Genomic DNA, 20,174 nt, shown 5'->3' with positions numbered 1-20,174 from the left:
TTAAGCATTCTCAGTAACCCTTACTAAAGCAACTGCTAAGCAAGTAAAACACAAAGGTAGAGTCAAAATTAAATTAGTGTCCTGCCATGCAACAAGAAGGTTAATTGTGACAAGGTGCTTCCAATGTCTGGGATGTAGGCATTTATCCCATGACTGAAAAAACAAAAATAAAGCAAAGCTATGCTTTTGATGTAGAAGCTCAAACCACCGCAAGAAAGATTGCAGTAGCACAGCACGATGTTTCCTGTGTCAGCCTGGGGACAGGAAACACGACGCTGACAGTGAAAACTGCCCAATATTTAGAAAAACGTTGAAAGAGGCTAGCAAGGAGGCCAACGTAAGGTGGAAGTAAGGTGGTAGGGCTTCCGAAAGAAAAAACAATTTAGCACAGGCCCATGCTGCACTGAGTACACGTTACTTACTAGACAGAAAAAGCATCAAATATAGTGGCGTTTGCATAGAGTGCAGCTTACTAAAAAGTAATAGACACGTATACTGGTCTTCAGGAACCACAAGTCCTTTTAGGACTTAAAAGGAATGGCATTCTAGCAACTAGTGGCAAGCTTGCTTGCTTATGCTATGAGATACGATTTTCTTTGTAATGGCTTCACCCTAAAGTAATGCTCACACGGTTCCGAAGTTAAACTAAAGCCATGCAGTATGAGGGGGTTTTAGTGGGTATCGCTTGTCTTATAAACAAAATCCACTGAGTCTCACCCTACCGCTTTTCCTGCAGTATGCCTCAATGTGTTTGCTCTCCTTCTACAAATAAAAAAAAAAAAAAATTACTACTACTACTACTATCACGTTTCCTTTTTTTCTCCCTCCACGATATGCGTAAGCTTGTTGAAGATCGTGATCCCTGCAATCTATATTGGGTAAGAGGGCCTTAAACTGACGGCATATCACCTTTTTATGTATAGAAGTTAACAGTGGTTGGAACAATTTTCGTAGATACAGGCACGACACTCTCACTACACTTGCACAGGCATAGTCACAAGTTGCTTCAAGTTACAGGGGGCAGGATCTTTCTCTAGCTGGCGTGGTGACCTGGCAGCAGATGAAGCCACACAATGATGCTTGAAAAAAGCCGACCAACTACATTTTATATGGCTGCATGCCTCATAAAGAAAAAGGCCGTAGTCGGCTGACTTATTTAGGCTTACTACCTCTGAGGAGGCTATATAACGGCACTTGCAATGCATTGCTCACGTCAGCTGGTTTTGGTAAATTCTTTGCTCATGGCATGAGACGATATACCTGCTGTTTGTCGCGGTAAAGCCCTTGTGGTTTGCCAACACTAACATTTACTTTACAGAAATACTACTACCATACTCTTCACATACCGCTAGGGCAGTCGTGGGGAGTGGGACTAAGGAAGAGTGGTGGATTTTGGCCCAGCCTGAGCAAGTGTTCTTCAGCATGTCTGTTGAAAGATGCTAAAATATAAAAAATGTTTATGCAAAACTTGTTTAACAGGCGGTTACCTGGTAAAGAAAACTCTCTAGCATACCAGGCCTTCGACGCCAACTAGAAAGAGATGCTGCCTTCCACAAGCAGTACAAAGTATGATGCTTTTAAACCTTTACAAAATAGTTACGAAGGTAGTCGAACACGCAGGCTGGATTAAGGTTGGCTTCGTCTCCTGAGGTGTTAGAAAAAGGCTGGTTGTAACAAGATGTTATACATATCTAGGATAAAGTCACGTATTTTATGTTTGCAAAGAGGAGGATCGATCAAATCTGTGTTTTAAATGTGGAAGCTGCAACTACTGGAAAGGAGACTGCAGTAAAACAGCACACTGTTTTCTGTGCAAGGCAGAGGACATAGAACATAAAACTGGCAGTTAAAGCTGCCCAATTTTAAGATAAACATTAGAAGAAGCAAGGGAAAAAGAACAAAGATGTTGAAAAAAAAGACGCCGAAGAATTTTTTCTCTGAAGGAACGTAAGCTTATGTGGACCCATGCTGCGCTTAGTACACCTACTTTAAGCAAGGAATAGGATTAAACATTTACTAGAACTTGCAAAAATTGTAGTCTTTAATAAAGTTCTAGACAGAAGTGCTGGTCCTCAGGGACTCCAAGTCCTGTTCAGGACTCGAGACAATCAGCACATTTCGCAATGGTGGCAAGCTTGCTCTCTTAAGCTGTGAGATATACTATTGTTCTTGGTGGCTCCATCTCAAAATGATGCTGACGTCATTTTTGAGTAAATAACAGCTACTTAATATGGGAGAAATTTTAGTAAGCATTACTGGTCTAATACAAAAAAATTAACAGAATCCTACACGACCGCTGTCTCCGTGGTGTACCTTCATGCATTTCTTCTTTTTCTACAAAATAAAACTACTGCACCTACTCGTAGAAAGGTATATGACCCAAGACTGGATGAGGCACCAATGCTTGATCACAATATTTATGTAACATGCACATTAACCAAAGTGACATTGTGGGCTAATTACACTAGGCATTTTTTTAGTGAGAAGGCTACAAAGTAGCAGTTGACATGTATTGTTTACGCCAGCTTGTATTTGTGGGTGCTCTGTTTCAGTCGTGGGATTTTATGCCTGTTCCTTGTCTTTCTAAGGCACTCATGGTTTGCCTACATAAACATTTACCACACGCAATCACTTTTTTATCAATTTTTACACAATGCTACGACAGTCTCTACGGATAAGGCCAAGAAAGAGTGGTGACTCTCATTTGGCCCGAGAAAGTAGCACACTTTTGTGAAAACGCAAAAGGGCTTTTGCTTTAGTTTTAACCCTTCTTACATCTTAATTAAAAAAAAAAATGGTCCTGGCCTCCACTAGTTAACACGACACTAAAAGGAGATGCAAGAAAAACTGAGCGTTAATGCAAAACTTGTTTTCTGGGTGGTATCCTTATGGAGGGAATCCGCTGGCAGCTTTGATCTGGTGGAAGCTCGGGTGGCTACTGCATGCCCCATGAATTTTTGGAAGGAGCCACAAAGACGCTTTTTTTGCCCAGCCAGGACTGTTAAACGTCCTATGGCATTTAGTAGATTAGAGACGATAGTTAGATTATAAGTCAACTTATATTAAGTGTTTAAGTAGTGACATCTGTTATGCAGGATCAGTTACAGTTTCTGAAATACTAAGAAACAGCGTACGAAATAATAAAAAAATCTGATCAAATGTGTGTAAGGAAGTCTACTGCACTGCAAATTTGTGCTAAAAACAAGTTGGAAAAATTAAAGTTGAAGGATTTTAAAAACTCACGTGCATTTTTGACCAAATTCGAAGTATTAATTAATGAATCGAAGAGTGCTGGTGCAAATGTGACTAAAAAAGAAAAATTAGGCTACATGACAAAAATGCTTTCAAGTTTATTAAGTTATATTAGTGATCTCATCGACGTGTTAAAAGAATCTGATAAAACAGTTAAGTACGTAAAAAGTAAAATAAAAATGTGTGAAGATAAAGAAAAGAAAGATGGAAGCAAAAACAGTTTAAATGCGTGTACAACTGAAAGAAAAAAAATGGAGCATGTTTTAAAAGCGAAAAATATGGAGACTTCAAGGCACAACGTACAAAAACGAGACAGAGCGATAGTTTATAGGAGCAAGGTGATGCGCAGCAGTTACGAGGCGGGCGCCAACAACAACAGCAGTGGCAACATCGAGGAGGCACAGGTGGCAGCCGAGGCTGAGGTGGTGGAGCTTCAAGAGGCTCCAGTCAACATCATCGAGAAGGCGGTTGGCAGCAGAATAATTGAAGGCATCAAAACATAGATGGTAATGTAAGTAGTTTTAGTGAAGAACTTGGAAAAAGACCTAATGAGCAGCGTGTTGAAGTGAATAGCTGCGCTAGTAAGGTTGAATGGTTACGTACAAGCGGTAGCTCAGATCATGGTGTAAATGGTGATCGATATTTTTATGAATTTGTTAGAATGGAAGAGCCTATTAATATCAAAGTAGGGGATGGTTCTTCTTTAAAAGCAACAAAAGATAAAAATTTTTTGACACAAGTTTAAGGTCAAAATATACTAAATATAAGAAAAAATGTTTTTTTTTGTTGAAGTTGTAGATAGCTGCTTAATAAGTTACAGTAAAGTAACAAAAACAAATAAGATTGTGTCAATAGAAAATATTTCAACGATTTTTGATCTTCATAAAAATTTAATTGCGTTGGCTATTAAAAATAATGATGTTTTTTATCTGACAAATAAAATTATCTATAGCGAGTCAAATTCAGTGACAAAAAATATGTTAACAAAAAAGGAAAAATTGCATGGAATATTTGGTCATGTAAATTTTAATTATTTTAAAACAATGTGTGATAAGCAAATGCATGATGGCTTACCAAGGAAATTAGAAACTAATTATTAAAAATGTAGAATTTGTTTTGAAAATAAAATGCATAAGTTACTCTCTAATAAAGACAGATTAAGGGCAAGAGATATTTTAGAAATCATACATATTGATTCAAATGGACATTATAGTACGACTGGTTTGAATGGCGAGAAATATTCTCTGAGTTTTATCGATGATTACAGAAAAGTAGCTGAAGTTAATTGTATTAAATCACAAGATTAATTATAAAGTTGTTTCGTTAGATATGTGAGCCTAATTGAAAGTAAGACAAAAAATAAACTGAGATGTGATGATGAAAAAAAATATATAAATAAGGATATTTATAATTCTGCAACCGAGAAAAGTATATCTATTAAGCCATGTCTACTCTATGTACATTAATCAAATGGAACGGCAGAAAAATATAATAGGGATATTATGGATATGTCTTGATGTTTATTAGAAGAAGCAAGGGTTTACAATAGGTTTTGGCCAGAAATAGTTGAAACAGTTGCTCATTTTCAGAATCAACTCATGACTAATTCTATTGAAATGAATAAAAGACCCTTTAAAATAATGTTTTGGGAAAAGCCTAGTATAGACAGGTAAAATGTTTATAGACGTAGGGTTTTTGTGAGAATATCAGAGGAAAAAAGAAATTTCAAATGAGACGAAACAGCAGACTTGTAAATTTTGTTAAGTTATAAAAATAATGGTTATAGATGTCTGATAAATAATTAAATAGTAGTAGCAAGACATGCTGATATCATTGAAAATGGTTCAGATTGTGTTGGTTTAAAATCAGAAAATAACACAATAAAAATTAGTTTGATTAAAAAAAAAAATGGCAATTTAAATGAAAATGGCAATGATGAAAATACGAATTTTAATTTAAGACGGTCAACTAGGAAAAGCAAAGAGCCTGATAGGTACAGAGATGAAAGTTTTGTATATAGTTATATTACTTATTTAAATTATACAAATGCTGAGACACCTGTTTCCTACAATGATACGGTAAATAGTCATGAGTTTTAAAATTGGAAAAAGATAATACATAGAGAAATAAATTGTTTAAATAATAATAAGACTTGGATTTCTAACAATAAACCAAACGATAAAAAAGCTTAAGATTCAAAATAAATTTATTTTTAAAAAGCTTATGATACTTCGAAGTCCAGATTAGTTGTTAGAGATTTTCAGCAAAATGATTTAATTGATGATATTTATTCATCAGTGGCACGAATGCAAACATTAAAAATTTTATTTTTTATTGTTGTCAGAATAACTTATTTATTGAACACATGGATGTCAGAACAGCGTTTTTGAATGGAAAGGTTAAATCTTAAGTATACGTAAAACAGCCATAAGGCTATGATGATAGCTCTAATAAGGTATTGATATTAGATGAAGCATTGTATGTTATTGTTTATTTATCTTAAATGATAAAATTGGTGATGTATATTGAATTTTTCTTGTGGATGACTTATGAATTTGCTGTAAAAAAAAGGACAGTTGAATTTTGTTAAAAAATCATTATGTAAACAGTTTTAAATATAAGATTTAGGTAGAAAAAGTACTCATTTAGGTATAAGCATCAATTTTGACTATAAAAATGAAAAAATGAAAAAATGACACGTGATAAAAAAAACTGTATGAAAACATTATCGATGAAGTATAATATCAAAAATTCAAAATTGTGTGCAATTCCTTTGGAATAAAATTTGAAATTAGAAGCAGCGCAATCAGTGAGTAATGATATTAAGTTTAGAAACTTTATTGGAGCTCATTTGTATGTCGGTACAGGAACTTGACCTGACATTAGCGTCATTGTAAGTTATTTAAGTAGATTTAAAAAATGTTATGATGAAACACATTTCAAATATGCTTTGAGAATTTTAAAATATTTGTTTTTAACAAAGGATTTACAGTTAACTTGTGAAAAGAGTAGTAGTAGATTAGGCTGGTGACATAATTGATAGGAAATCAACGACAGGCTATGTAATAAGAATGACTGGAAATACAATTTATTGGAAATCCAGAAAGCAGAACAGTATTACGAAATCTCTAGCAGAAGCTGAGTTTGTAGCGTTGTCGGAGTGTGTGAGTGCGTTACCAATTGTAAAATATTTGTTGCTTGTTTTAAAAATTAAAGTTTGCAATCAAATTAAAATGTATAAAGATAATTCTGGTGCCTAAGTATAGCTAGATCCAGAAATTTTACTAAAAAATAAAAATATATTTAAACTCATTATTACTTTGTAAACGAGAGTTATGCAAAACACGAAATTGATGTTGTAAAAATTGATTCAAAAAAAGAGAATATAGCAAATATTTTAACAAAAGTTTTAAGCAAAACTAAATTCGAAAGATTCAGAACAGTGTTGAATGTAAAGTAGTTTAAGATATTCAAATTGAGATAGTAATACAAATTTAAGCAGGCTTATTGGATTATAAGTAAATTTATGTTAAATGTGCAAGTAATGACATCTGATATGTGGCATATGCAGTGTAAGTGCAATGATGTGTGTGAGTGTGCTTTGTACATTGCACAATTATGCATATGAGACAGATAGAACATGGCCGTTGCCACGCATGCACGCTCTCGTATAGTCTCTCAGAACAATGAGAGGAGATCTTTTACTCTTACTTAATCTTTATTTCTAATATTAAATGTATCACCTTAAGTATTAATAAGAATAATATTATTGATTCAGTACTTTTAAGTATATTTATTTAATAGATACATTATAGGTTCCATTTTCATATTTTTCGATACAGTTTTAGTTTCGTTCGTGTGGTGATTATGTCAGATAGACCACCTTGAGAGCAAAGGATTCATGTGGTAGGACATTTCGCTGCGAGAAGGTCGCCCATCCCTCTGCAAGGAGCGTTGTGTGATAAAAAGCACATGTGAGAATTTGCATAGGTACTTGCTGGGGAGAGTCGCACTGGCCGGGAAACGAACCCGCAGTCTCCCGCGTGCCGTCTCACAAACTAGCCAACTGAGTTACCGTGTGCTCTGTTCATATATTCACAAGCGTAGTACTGCAGGAGAAGGGGTAATAAATGTGGGATAAAGGAAGAAGATTATTTGGTCTAGGTATAACAAAGCTGTTGGTTCCATCATTTCCCTTTGCACAGCCAAAGCATCAACAAATGAACGACAAGATGGGTTCGAATAATAGCAAATGAAACGCTACATCAACCCTTTCTAGGAATGATGATAATGATTAATGATGATGATTGTTAAAAACCGCATACAGAAAAAGCAGAAGGAAAACAAATAAAAAAAACGTTTTCTAAAATACTTATCTGAATACACAAAAATGTATACAAAGTCAGAAAAGATAGTTAATCCAACTAAATAAAATTAGTTATTTCAAGGACCAACACATTACTCACTTATGTTAGTTAAAAATGTTATTAATTACCTAAGACTTATGTCGGTGTTGCGACGAATGTTATAGGAAATCCGATACATTTTCTAAAACGGATGACACCAGCACATTTTTCACCATAAATCCTAATCTATAAGGAAAAAATTACCTATACGTAGTAGAAATTGCGTTTGATTACTTTGTCCTCCTGTCAGCGCATAATTGAAATCGTTGTGAAAATGTTAAAAAACTGTGACATCAGCACATTCTTTACCACGAATCTTTAACCTTAAAAGTAAAATAAATTATCTGAATGTCACATACTCGTGTAACGTCAACCTCAAACTGCCATGGATGAGAAGAAAACTTTCTAATAATTCAATCCCGATCACGCAAAATAGGTGCTTTAACCGACGTGACGTTACAAGCCGATTGGTCGCGTGAGCCATCCATGAGCAATGGTGGCAGTGGTGGCCGTGGCGTCAGAGGTTGCAAAAAGTGCTCGATTGGCAGTCGAACTTAGCGAAATAAGCTGAGTGGCCATGCGAGCCACCTTTGCGCTAGCCTTCTGAAAGTGCTTGCAATTTGGCGCGCAGCTCGCAGAGGCCCCCGCAGTCAATCAGCTATTCTGCAGAGTTTATTTTACGACAAGACGAGTACACTGAGTGGACCTACAGGTAGTGGCAAGACTGTGTTTGTCAGACGGTTTTTACAACATATTGACCGTATGAGTGATACTTATTTGGAGCGGGTCATCTTTTGTTACGGTAAGTGGCAGTCCGGTTACCATGAACTCGAAAGTAACATTGAGTTCCACGAAGGATTAGCACAAAATAGCGATTAGGTGGATGGCCATAGATCAGAATTAGTCATTATTGACTATTTGATGCGCGAATCATCCGGTAGTGGCAGTATGGTCGACTTATGTACGAAAGGTAGACGTCATACCAACGTAAGCGTAATCTTTACTACGGAAAATATATCTCATCAAGGTAAGGGTCAAAGCGATATATCAGCGATTTATAACTAAAGTCACGTTTTCCGTTGGGTCACCATTGTAAGACCTCTTAACATATCTTGACGTTGTACAATAGAGGGCGCTTTTGCGGGAATCCGATAAGATGTTAATAAAGTACATTTGCAAGTCTGCAGTAAACATTATCAAAGGAAAAGGGATTTCGTGTATTTCATATATTGCAGTTATTTTTATAACATTTCCCCCCCCCCCCACATTTTCAGTTTATTATTAAAAATATAATAATCTATAATGTTCTTGGGTGTCAATAAATTAGAGAGCTTAATTCATAACTGTACGACTTCTAGTAAAATTATAAAAATTCTTTTAGTCTCCAAACTGATTTTACGAGACCCACGTGTCTAGCATCACTGTATTTACTTACTTCATAAATTATTTTTGTTACTTCGTCTTTTTGTTTCCTAATTATTGTGTACGCACTGTTACAACTACTATCAATGAAAATTTTATTATAAGGTAACTGCATTTAAATATCTCCATAAGTTTTTTTTTCTTATGTTTTAAATGCATAACCATGAAATATATCTTTTGCTTTTTAGATTGTTCATAACTATTTCTTTGAAATGTAGTTTAAAACACAGTTTGTTTGTAAAAGTTAAAAAAAAAATTTTTTGTATTTTTATGATAAACTATACCAGGACTCTTTTCTGTATGAGGACCTTAAAGCATGCGTTTAATGGCTGATTTTGAAAGTTTTCTATTACCTGAACAAATTTTGGTAGAAATAAGAGTATCAACTATTTTAAGCATGATATTTGTTTTTAAGGACAAATAAATCTTAAGGTGTAAGCATAAGGTAGACAACACTCCTAAAATTTAATTGTATAACCTTATGCCAATATCTTACTGAAAGTATAATTTTTAAAATCAGTATTAATTATAAACAAAATTATACAAATCTTACATTTCAAATTTTTTTTTTGAGTTGTGTTTTTTTTAAATTGGTTACTGCTAACTTTATTTTGTTTTAATTAACCATAACATGTTACTGTTATAAATTATTTTGGTGTACTACATTTTCGTATTATAGCTATCGCATCTTCATAGTGCTTTTGCATATATCATTGACTTCTATAAATTTAAATGGCAGAATAACAATATTTTTCATTACTTTTTTCTGTTCTAACATTGAAAAAAATATCATAAGCTTAAAGAGTAACTGCATTAAATAATGCTTAATAAAGATCAGTTTCAGAATTTTTTCGATTGTATCTTATATAATATAATCCGTACATTTTCTATTTTTCGTTAAGTTATTAACAATGTAACGAGTACTAGAGTAGCTAGAGCTAAAATCTTCTACATGAAACAATAATAGACTCACCATCTAACCAATAAAATAGGAAAGTTCACTCAAAAATATTACTTTAAAATACTTATCTGGTAATTTCTTAAGGTATACGAAGAAATCAAAGTTTTAAAAAAATCCTTAATTAAAACTATTATAACAACATGTCCCACGATAACTATCTTATGGTATGTACTTGTTTGTGAACTTTTTTGGTAAGAAAATTTTTCATTAATTTAGTAGTTTTGTCAACGTCTCTAGTTTTTTAGTAATTGTTATACTCTACTTTGTGGCTGTTCTTCCTTTTTTTTTGTTTTTAATAATCTTTGAGAAAGTTTTGATATACTCTTTAAAATAATTTATTTTTTTCTCAAATTAAATTTTGATAAAAAGCTATATCTGTATACATCTTTCTTAATTATAAAGGTACTTTAGTGGATCTGTCCAGACATTCACTACTGATCTCCCATGGCTCCCACGCAAATTGAGTGGCCCCTTAGACATAATCCTTACTTTCCCGCACAGAAACTTAAAACATTTTTAGAAAATGTTATAATCATCTTGTTAACGCCCCCTTCTAGCAATACAAGCGAAAATTCTCTTTATTTCTTCGTGACTTTCACCTAACACTAAAAACGTGAGAAACCCCAAACCCCACCCTTAAGCATTGCTCTGCATTTCAGGTGTCTTATTAACAGCATTCTTACGTCCTTTAAACTTGTAACTTTTTGAGAGATAACTTTATGATAGGCTTAAGAAATTTTTATCCCCCACCCCGCTTTCTCAAAAAAACATAATTTTTCTTAGACACCTACTGTTTTTACTTCTGTCCACACCTTTCCTTCAATGGTACTTTTATTTTTCTTCTTCTGTCTTACCAGTCTCTATTTATATAACAATAAATTTTATTGGAAATGAAATGATTCTTTACCAAAAGTAGCTTATTAGATTAAAAGTCTCGATGGTAGAGAACATTATACATTACGCTTAAATTTTTCTATAATTTATACTTATTTTAGTAAGTATGTCTGCACTCCTACACATTTTCTATAAAACGTTCTATTCTACTGTGTTTTGGTGCTTACCATGAAATAAAAGAAAAAAATTTCATTTTTGTTGGGCTACTTTTTTTTAACATTAAAAAACACACTACATCATTTGAACATAACTATACCGTTATTTTTGTTGTTACCCAAATTTCTTCTAAATTATATAGTCTTATATACATTGTTGCCTAAAACATCGTAGTTTTTATATACTCTTATATTAAACAAAAAAAAACCATACAAATTTACTATCTATTTTTTTCACACTGTCATGTTACAAATAGACTAGCGTATTGATTTATTTGTTTTTATCATCATTAATACATCAGTGTATAAATTTCTTCATTTTATTTATATAAGTATTATATAGAGCACGTGGTGGCTCAGTTGGCTAGGTCGTGGATTGGTACACGGGAGATCGTGGTTTGATTCCCGGCCAGTGCGACGTTTCGGGCAAGTACCTCTGTGATTTTTCATATGTGCTTTTTCACCACGCAATGCTCCTCGAGAAGGATTAAGGTGACTTTCTAGCAGCAAAATTGCCTAATTTCCGCCTATCCCCCTCATATAATGAAAGGCCTACCATTATTGTTTATTGTGTGCACTATCTAAATAAGGCCCATTGGATGAGAAATACCAAGAGAAATGGCATTTACGTTCTTCTATTTAGTTCTTTATTATGTTGTACGAGGCGTATGCGTTAGCACACACTAGGCTCAGATCGGGTGATTAGAAAAACACAATAAAACACAATAAAATTAAACAGCATAAAAATAACAACTTTTAATGTCACTCACAGGCCAAGAAAACACAGTTAATATACACAAAAATTGTAAAGGTCAAATTTATACCGGAGAAAATAAATACTGTCTATATTCTTCAAGCAACGAACTATTAAAATATATAAAGGTAGAGAATGTAGAAAGAAAAGAGTCAAGTTGAATAACACGATATGTACACACGCACTGCCCTTGAGCTCGCAAGAGATTTTAAAAGGTACTCGAAATAAATGTGAAACTGAAAGCACTGATAGAGTATAACAGATTGAAATATTGAATAACTATGAACCACTGTCTGTAAAAAATGCACAATTACTGTCTGTGAAAATACACAAAAGTTTCACTGAGTCTTGCTGTTGATAATCACTGGTAGTTCGATAAGATTAACTATTTAAGCTGGTCTGCAAATTATGCAATGAGCAACTTAAACAAAGCCCTAAGTGCACTGCACTGCACAACTGAGTTTTGTCCACTGTATAACGAGAGTTAATCAGAAGATTTACACTAGCATTTAAGGTGATGTATGCACCTTTGAATGCTAGAGTTTGTCAACGTAACTTAAGAGAGTCTTTCTTCGACGAGAGCTGAGTACAATCTGGCGCTTACAGTATACAAAGCTTGCCGCGTAAATACGCACACACACACCTGCAGCGTGCCAAGTCGACCAAGCGCACACGCACAGAGCATTGAGCCGACAGAGACTACAAGTGTACACAGTGTACACAAAAGCCGGGCCTACTGTCGGTCGCTCTCATTTCCAACATTCCGCCCGCCGTCAGTCAACGGCTGACAACAGCCGTAGACCGGCAGTGGCACCTAATTGTGAATTCGTCTCTTGAGAGCGCGAGATTGAGTTTAATCTAAGCAAGTACTGTGTAGACCAGTGCTTCTAAAACCTTTGTTTTTGAGCTTGGATTAGCTGCCAGCGAGTGAGCCTTGCTGGAGGTAAATCCAACAAGCACGGTTCTGGTGTTGAGTATAGCGCCTATCCTACTTAGAAGTGTCCTGGAGTGAGCGTGTCTAAATCCTCTGGATCATTGGTAAGTGGTTCTTGCAGTCTAGAGTTAAGTATCGCTTCGATTTGAGTGAGCAACGTCATGATCTCTTCAAGCGTGTAAAGAGTCTCTCCCATAGTCCGATAGAGATGGTGTTTTATCGACTTCACTACTGCCTCCCATTTTCCTCCCATGTGAGGAGCAGCTGGAGGGTTGAAGTGCCATGACATTTTATCTTGGGCAAGCATAGCTGATAGATGAGAATTTTGACTGATTGCTTCTGAGTATAACTGTTGAAGAGCCCTGTCTGCACCAACGAAGTTCGTCCCACAATCAGAATACAACTTAAATGGACGTTCTCGACGTGAGACAAATCGCCAATACGCTGACAAGAATCCTTCGGTAGAGTAATCTGTCACTGCTTCGAGATGCACAGCAGAGGTCGAAAAACACACGAACACACATATCCAACCCTTGTATGTCTTCGACCCTCTGCTGCGCCAAGATTTGAGATGTATCGGACCTGCGTAGTCGATACCTGTGTGAACAAACGGTCTGGAGGGAGTCACTCTGGCCTCGGGTAACTGTCCCATGAGTTGTTGTGCTCTTTGTGCTCGGTATCTGGCACATTTAACACAAAAGAGGATTCTTGATCGGATGGGGGCCCTTCCACCGATTATCCAAAACTCTTGACGAGTTTTGCTAAGAGTAAGCTGAGTTCCTCCGTGTAGAGTTTGCCGATGAGCCTGATCGATAACCAAACTGGTGAATTGAGCTTGACGAGAAAGTAGGGCAGGATGTTTTGCAGCAGGTCTGAGCTTGGCATTCATGAGTCTGCCTCCCACACGCAGTATGCCATCATCATCAGTATATGCCATCAACCGGTGGAAAACATGGCCCTTTGGGAGAGAACCTGATTTGAGCATCTTGATTTCCTCCTTGAAACATTCCTGTTGAGTTAATCTGATGAGTAAGAGCTTAGCTTGAGTGATGAGTTCTGCAGTGATAGCTACGAATGATTCCTGGTGTGTGAGTAAGGCTTTGAACTTGGCACAAGCAAGTAAGAGAGTAGCTGTGATACGATAGAGTTTGTGTTATGTGGAGCTGGACTGAGTGAGCCTGAGAAGGAACTCCGAGTCTGAGACTGATGACACCAATGCTGACACCCGACGCGCCTCTGTCTCATCCTCCACCTCGACGTCACTCGGCTCCAGAGGCCAACCATCCTGGGGTTGTATTATCCACTGTGGTCCATGCCACTAGAGCCTATGCTCAATCAATTGTGAAGTGAGAATCCCTCTAGAGGCACAGTCAGCAGGATTCCCCTTTCCAGGGACATGTCTCCAATGTGCTGCCGGGACCAGATCCTGAATTGCTGCAACTCGATTCCTGACGAAATCCCTCCACTCATTTGGATGAGAAGAAATCCAATAGAGTGTGACTGACGAATCTGTCTATAAGTGAATGTTGCTGATATTGAGTGTGAGTTGGTCGGTGACATACTTAGTGAGTTTAGCCAGGATGAGAGCTGCTGTCAACTGCAACCTTGGTATTGACATCCTCTTCAGTGGTGATACTTTCGTCTTGGAGCAGACGAATGAGCTTGACGTGGCTGAGTCTGACTTTATCACCAGGTAAATTACAGCACCCATGGCATCCTTAGACGCATCAGCAAAGCCATGGAGTTCCACTGCAGAAAAAGGATGGGCTCCAAGCCATCTAGGAACCGTCACTCCGAAGAGTTTGGCTAGATCATCTCGTATTTGTAGCCACCTCTGAGCAAGAGCATCTGGTATGGGTGTATCCCATGTAATTTTGAGCAGCTACAATTCCTGAATAATGAGTTTGGCTGCAACAATCACTGGAGCAACTATTCCAAGAGGATTGAAGATTTGAGATATTTCTGAAAGAATTGTTCTCTTCGTTGGAGTTTGACTGAGAGGCTTGAGTGTGCACTGAAAGGTGAGATTGTCTGAAAGTGATTTCCAAACCATTCCGAGTACCTTAGCATCGCAGTCATCGAGAGAGAGTGCTGATTCTTTACTGGAGTTTGAGTAACTAAATCCTGGCGAGTTTGAGTGCCACTTAGCCAGGGGCAATCCGCCCGCCATTCACAGCTCCTTGAGTTGGGGGGCCTGCTCGTTCAACTCATCTGGAGTCTCCGCTCCACCAAAAATGTCGTCCACATATCTGCCGCCGGTGAGAATCCGGGCCGCCTAGGGGTAACGGTGCCCTTCATCCTTTACCAGCTGCAGCAGTAAGCGTGTGGCCTGAAATGGAGCAGGCCTCGTCCCGTAGGTCACTGTGGTGAGCTAGAAGTGAGCTTCCTCGTGAGTTTGGCTATGCCAGATAATTTGCTAAAGATCCCAATCGTCTGGATGAACCTTGATCTGACGATACATCTTGGAGATGTCCGCAGAGAAAGTCCATTTGAATGTGCGTAACCAGAAGAGTATATCTGTTATGTTGGGCAGTAGATTAGGTCCCGTGTGAGTTATGCTGTTGAGTGAATGTCCAGAGAAAGTGAGGGCTGATCCATTGAAAACCACCCTGATTTTGGCGTTGTCTCCATCTTCCTTCAATACGCCGTGATGAGGCAGATAAAAATGAGGCTTGATGTTGAGCTCATCTGCAAGCACCGGTCGCATATGGCCAAGACTCAAATATTTATTCATGAAATCTGTATAGAGCTTGTCGTACTTGTCGTCTGTTTTGAGCCTGGCCACCGTGCGATCGAAGCATTTACGAGCGCGGTTGACTGAGTTGCCCAGCAGAGATGGAGATTGCTTCAGAGAAAGCTTCACCACGTATCTTTCGGTGCTATCCCGAGAGTGAGTTCACACGAAGTATTTCTCACACTCCTGTTCCTCTGGTGTAAGCTGTGAGCTTGACTTTGAAGGGACCTCTTCTTGAATCCAGAAGTTGATGAGTAATTCCTGAAGTTTATTTTCTATTTTTGAAACGATATGGTGAGTGTGACGAGTAATCTTTGTAACAGGCTGGTTAACGCAACCCAATAAAATCCAACCAAACAGTGTACGTTGAGCGATAGGTTCTAATAAAGAACCTCTGAGCAGATCTGAGATGATTATAGCTGAATAGTAGTCAGTGCCAAGTAGCAAGTCTATGTCTCGTGGCAGATAGAAATGGGGGTCAGCTAACTCCAGAAACTCCGTATGCAGCCACGATCTTGTCCTACATTGAAAAGATGGTAGTGGAGCTGTTACTCTAGGCAAGACGTGGAGCACAACATTGACGCTGGAGTCAGAATATAATGAAAACAATATGAGTTCTACTTTACCAATTGCTTTACTAAATGCGTTGCCTCTAATAACCAGGATACAGATGTTGGACTTCGTGCGCGTCAGCTGCAGACGCTTCACAGCATCTTCGGAAATATATGATAATTCTGAACTTTGATCGATCGGAAGCCTAAGATGATGATGTGCAGCTGGAGCACGTACCTGGACTTCTGCTGTTGGCAACAAGATAGATGAGTGACTAGATGTTTGGTTGGACGATGTGATCCTTGTTGAGTTTGACTTGATGTTGACTCTGGGATGAGTATTACTAGATGTGAAGTTTCGACGATGAGTGTGTCTGATGACTGCGCTGATTTCCTATTCTTGATGTTGAGTCGGCTGAGACGCCAACCTGCTGATCGGTTGCAACAACCGAGCGCCGTAAATCATGGTATGGTGAGCCTTACCACAGGTTTGGCACCTCTTTGTGTTCATACACTTAGCAGCAGCATGGCGGCCCAAACAGTTGAAGCACAAAGACTTTTCATCCACGAACTAGTATCGTTGGTCAATGGAAAGGGCCGCGAATGCCGGACAGCGAGCAATAAAATGTTGCTGGTTGCAGTACGTGCACGGAAACACTGGAGGAGCCGGTCTATCATCCTGCGACCGAGCCGAACTCCCAACCCGATTCTGCTGAGCGTTGCTGCCTGGTTAAGTGTTGCCGAGCGGATGAGTTTGACCTGTATGAGCGTGCTGAGCCTTGCTCGGTTTGAGTCTTACTAGATGTGGATGAGTTATCTTGTCTTTTGGTTGACTGAGCATCGACCATCTCCAAGGCTTGGGCCCGCTCGATCAAAAACTCATCCAAGGCTTCGCACGCCGGAAAGTCAGCTCTTGCAGGTGTCGATGTTTCCCACGCCTCTTTGGTGGGTCGATCCAACGCTCAGAGCAGCTCATCCACGAACAAGGCATTCAGCACCTCTTGAGCAGAGCTAAGGCCATAAATAAGCCTGCGGAGCTTTCGACTCTCCGTTGCCAAATCCATCAGCGACCCAACGCTGCCAACACGCATCGGTGGAATACGTCTCTTGGCTTGCAGCAGCTGTGCGAGCACAAATCGCTTATTTTCATATCTCTCGAGCAGAGCATCCCAAGCGATCTTGGAGGATTCAGCAGTGAGAGGGAGTCCCTCAAAGAGCTTTGCTGGCTGGCCCAAGAGCGATGCTCGCAGGTAGTAAAGGCGCTCAAAATCGGTGAGTCTCTCGTCTTCCATAATACTTGAGAAAAGATCTCGGAAACTCACCCATTCTGTGTAGTTGCCAGAGAATTGTGGAAGCTTAATCTCTGGGAGCTGGCCTCGTTGAGTGTGACTGACAGTAGTTGATGCCGCTGATGAGTTCGCCTGTCGATCCGGATGAGCAGCGAAAAGCCGGGTTATAAATCTCATTGACCTCGAGTATGCCTGCTGTGCGGCTCCCGACGCACTCTGACTGAAATACTCATTTCTGAGCAACACTGCTGGGCACGCATTTTCAATGAGAGCATGCTCACGTTTAAACTCCTCATGGAGCGCGACGCAGTCTTCTCTGAGCTGCATGGCCTCAGCGTGACTGCACTCCGCAGTCGCCTCCTCAGCAGCTTTGCCACACTTGCTCAGGCCAATTATGCGCGCTCTCTGTAACTCGATTTTCACAAGGAACCTGGCCGAAATCACATTTCCCGTCGAGCGCGTGCCGCGCCCCGGCAAGTCGTCAGTCACAGAAACCCGCTGGCCACAGACCTAGTCACAGCGACATCGTCACTCACAGCCACGGCTGCTGCATCGGCCCTCTCCATTGCGTACTGCCACCATAGCACTCCCCAATCACCCCGATCCGGCTTGAAGGACCAAAAATGTACGGGGCGTATGCGTTAGCACACACTAGGCTCGGATAGGGTGATTGGGAAAACACAATAAATCACAATAAAATTAAACAGCATAAAAATAACAACTTTTAATGTCACTCACAGGCCAAGAAAACACAGTTAATATACACAAAAATTGTAAAGGTCAAATTTATACCGGACAAAATAAATACTGTCTATATTCTTAAAGCAACGAACTAGTGAAATATATAAAGGTGAAGAATGTAGAAAGAAAAGAGTCAAGTTGAATAACACGATATGTAAACACGCACTGGCCTTCAGCTCGAAAGAGATTTTGAAAGTTACTCGAAATAAATGTGAAACTGAAAGCACTGATAGAGTATAACTGATTGAAATATTGAATAACTATGAACCACTGTCTGTAAAAAATGCTCAATTACTGTCTGTAAAAATACACAAAAAATTTACTGAGTCTTGCTGTTGATAATCACTGGTAGTTCGATAAGATTAACTATTTAAGCTGGTCTGCAAATTATGCAATGAGCAACTTAAACAAAGCACTAAGTGCACTGCACTTTACAACTAAGTTTTGTCCACTGTGTAACGAGAATTAATCAGAAGATTAACACTAGCATTTAAGGTGATGTATGCACTTTTGAATGCTAGAGTTTGGCAACGTAACTTAAGAGAGTCTTTCTTCGATGAGAGCTGAGTATAATCTGAGACTACAAGTTTACACAGTGTACACAAAAGCCGGGCTTACTGTCGGTCGCTCTTATTTCGAACATATGTTTATGATGTACGTTCACTTGTAGATTAAATTAGTATAGATACATAATTTTCTACGGTTATTTCTAGAAAATAGTCTTATTCTTCTTATTATTTTTAGTTAAATTAGTGACGAGGTGACTTTTTATTGAAAGACTGTAAAAAAAAACTTTCTATTATTTTTATTAAATACTTGATGCTGAATATGGAGGATTGGGGCGCATAGCTTGTAGTAGGAAAAACCCTGATAATATATAAAGACTTCATTCTTCTGCACGATTCGCATGTTAGCACCCCAATAACTTATTTTAAAATAATAGTTATGTGACTTTATATGACTACTTCATTTTTAGTTTTACATCAAGTGACGTATAAATTCATAGAGTATCATACAAAAAAATAACAGATATATATTTATCACCAATATTACTGAAAAAAGAGCTTAGTGTTATTAACACTTGACACATTCAATAAAATAAGTTTGTCCACTCTGCCCCACTCTTTTCCACACTGATTCACCCCTTACTCACGTTGCTTAACCATTTTTACCTTGCCTAATCCCTTCTCTACCTTTTCTTAACCTTTTCTACATCACACATATTAATAACGAAATTTTTGTAACACGTGATGAATTTTGTTTTATTAAAAAATGTCTTTAAGATTGGGACGATGTTGTCTTAAAATAAAACAGTATATAAAAAAATAAGATTTTAAATAATACATGTATGTTTATACTTTAAAACAGTTGAATGCATTTATTAAATACATTACTTATATTAATTTAAAATTTTTTTGTAGAGCATCTTTTCTTAAAAATTTTCTTCCACATTGTTGACAAATATTTCTGTTGATGACCATTTCGTGTGTTCGGCGGTGCCTTTCTAAGAGTTCAACTCTTTAGTTACTGTTGTTACAATGGTAACACGTATAATTTTCTTTTGTATGAATTTTCATGTCTTCGGTTACTAAACAGTAATCTTTTCATCCTCAAAAGTAATAATTACATTTAAAATTTCAATTTTTAAGAATCCAATAGTTTTAAGTACTTAGAAGCTTTAATGTGTTTAATAAAACATATTTACATGTTAAGAATACTTCTTTACGCCCGCTTATGCTTTATACGAACATATGACAACGAAGTCAGTTTTAACCACGGATATATTGTTAGACTTCAAACATTATCTTCCAAACTATATTTTTTATTTTCCATTGATCTTAAGAACCATTTAGAATTGAAATATTTTTTAGATTTATGCAGAAGGATAAAGCTACATATAATTGGCCATGGAAAAAGATAGTTTTTTTAAAAACTAATACTGCAGAGTTGACACTTTGGCCCTGTGAATTATTTATTGTCATAAAAATAGCCAAAATGAATGAACATCGTTCTCTGTGTAAAATAATCGGTAACCAAAAATAATCTCTGGTATTTGAGAAAATTCTAGGTATAAATACTAT

General features: G+C 37.5%; 1 protein-coding gene across 1 annotated transcript; it reads right to left on the bottom strand.

Moving 5' to 3' along the window:
* Positions 1–12,836: 12,836 nt before the first annotated feature.
* On the bottom strand, positions 12,837–14,062 carry LOC149373756 (uncharacterized). Its single transcript, XM_089595754.1, has 2 exons — positions 14,002–14,062; positions 12,837–13,909 (listed from the first exon to the last, which is right to left on the bottom strand). The coding sequence occupies exons 1-2, from the start codon at positions 14,060–14,062 to the stop codon at positions 12,837–12,839; spliced, it is 1,134 nt and encodes a 377-aa protein (XP_089451880.1).
* Positions 14,063–20,174: the final 6,112 nt, after the last annotated feature.

This window comes from Copidosoma floridanum, unplaced genomic scaffold (genome assembly GCF_036245765.1).
Source record: "Copidosoma floridanum isolate Cflo_tuat_1 unplaced genomic scaffold, Cflo_Japanese_pri ptg000027l, whole genome shotgun sequence".
Taxonomy (NCBI): Eukaryota; Metazoa; Arthropoda; class Insecta; order Hymenoptera; family Encyrtidae; genus Copidosoma; species Copidosoma floridanum.
This window is presented reverse-complemented; position numbering and strand designations above follow the sequence as displayed.

Bases quoted from the DNA above. Each gene is read 5' to 3' on its own strand.
- LOC149373756 (XM_089595754.1), bottom strand. From the start codon at position 14,062: ATGGTTGGCCTCTGGAGCCGAGTGACGTCGAGGTGGAGGATGAGACAG. The intron at 13,910-14,001 runs GTCAGCATTGGT...ATCGTATCACAG, and splicing joins GAGACAGAGGCGCGTCGGGT to CTACTCTCTTACTTGCTTGT.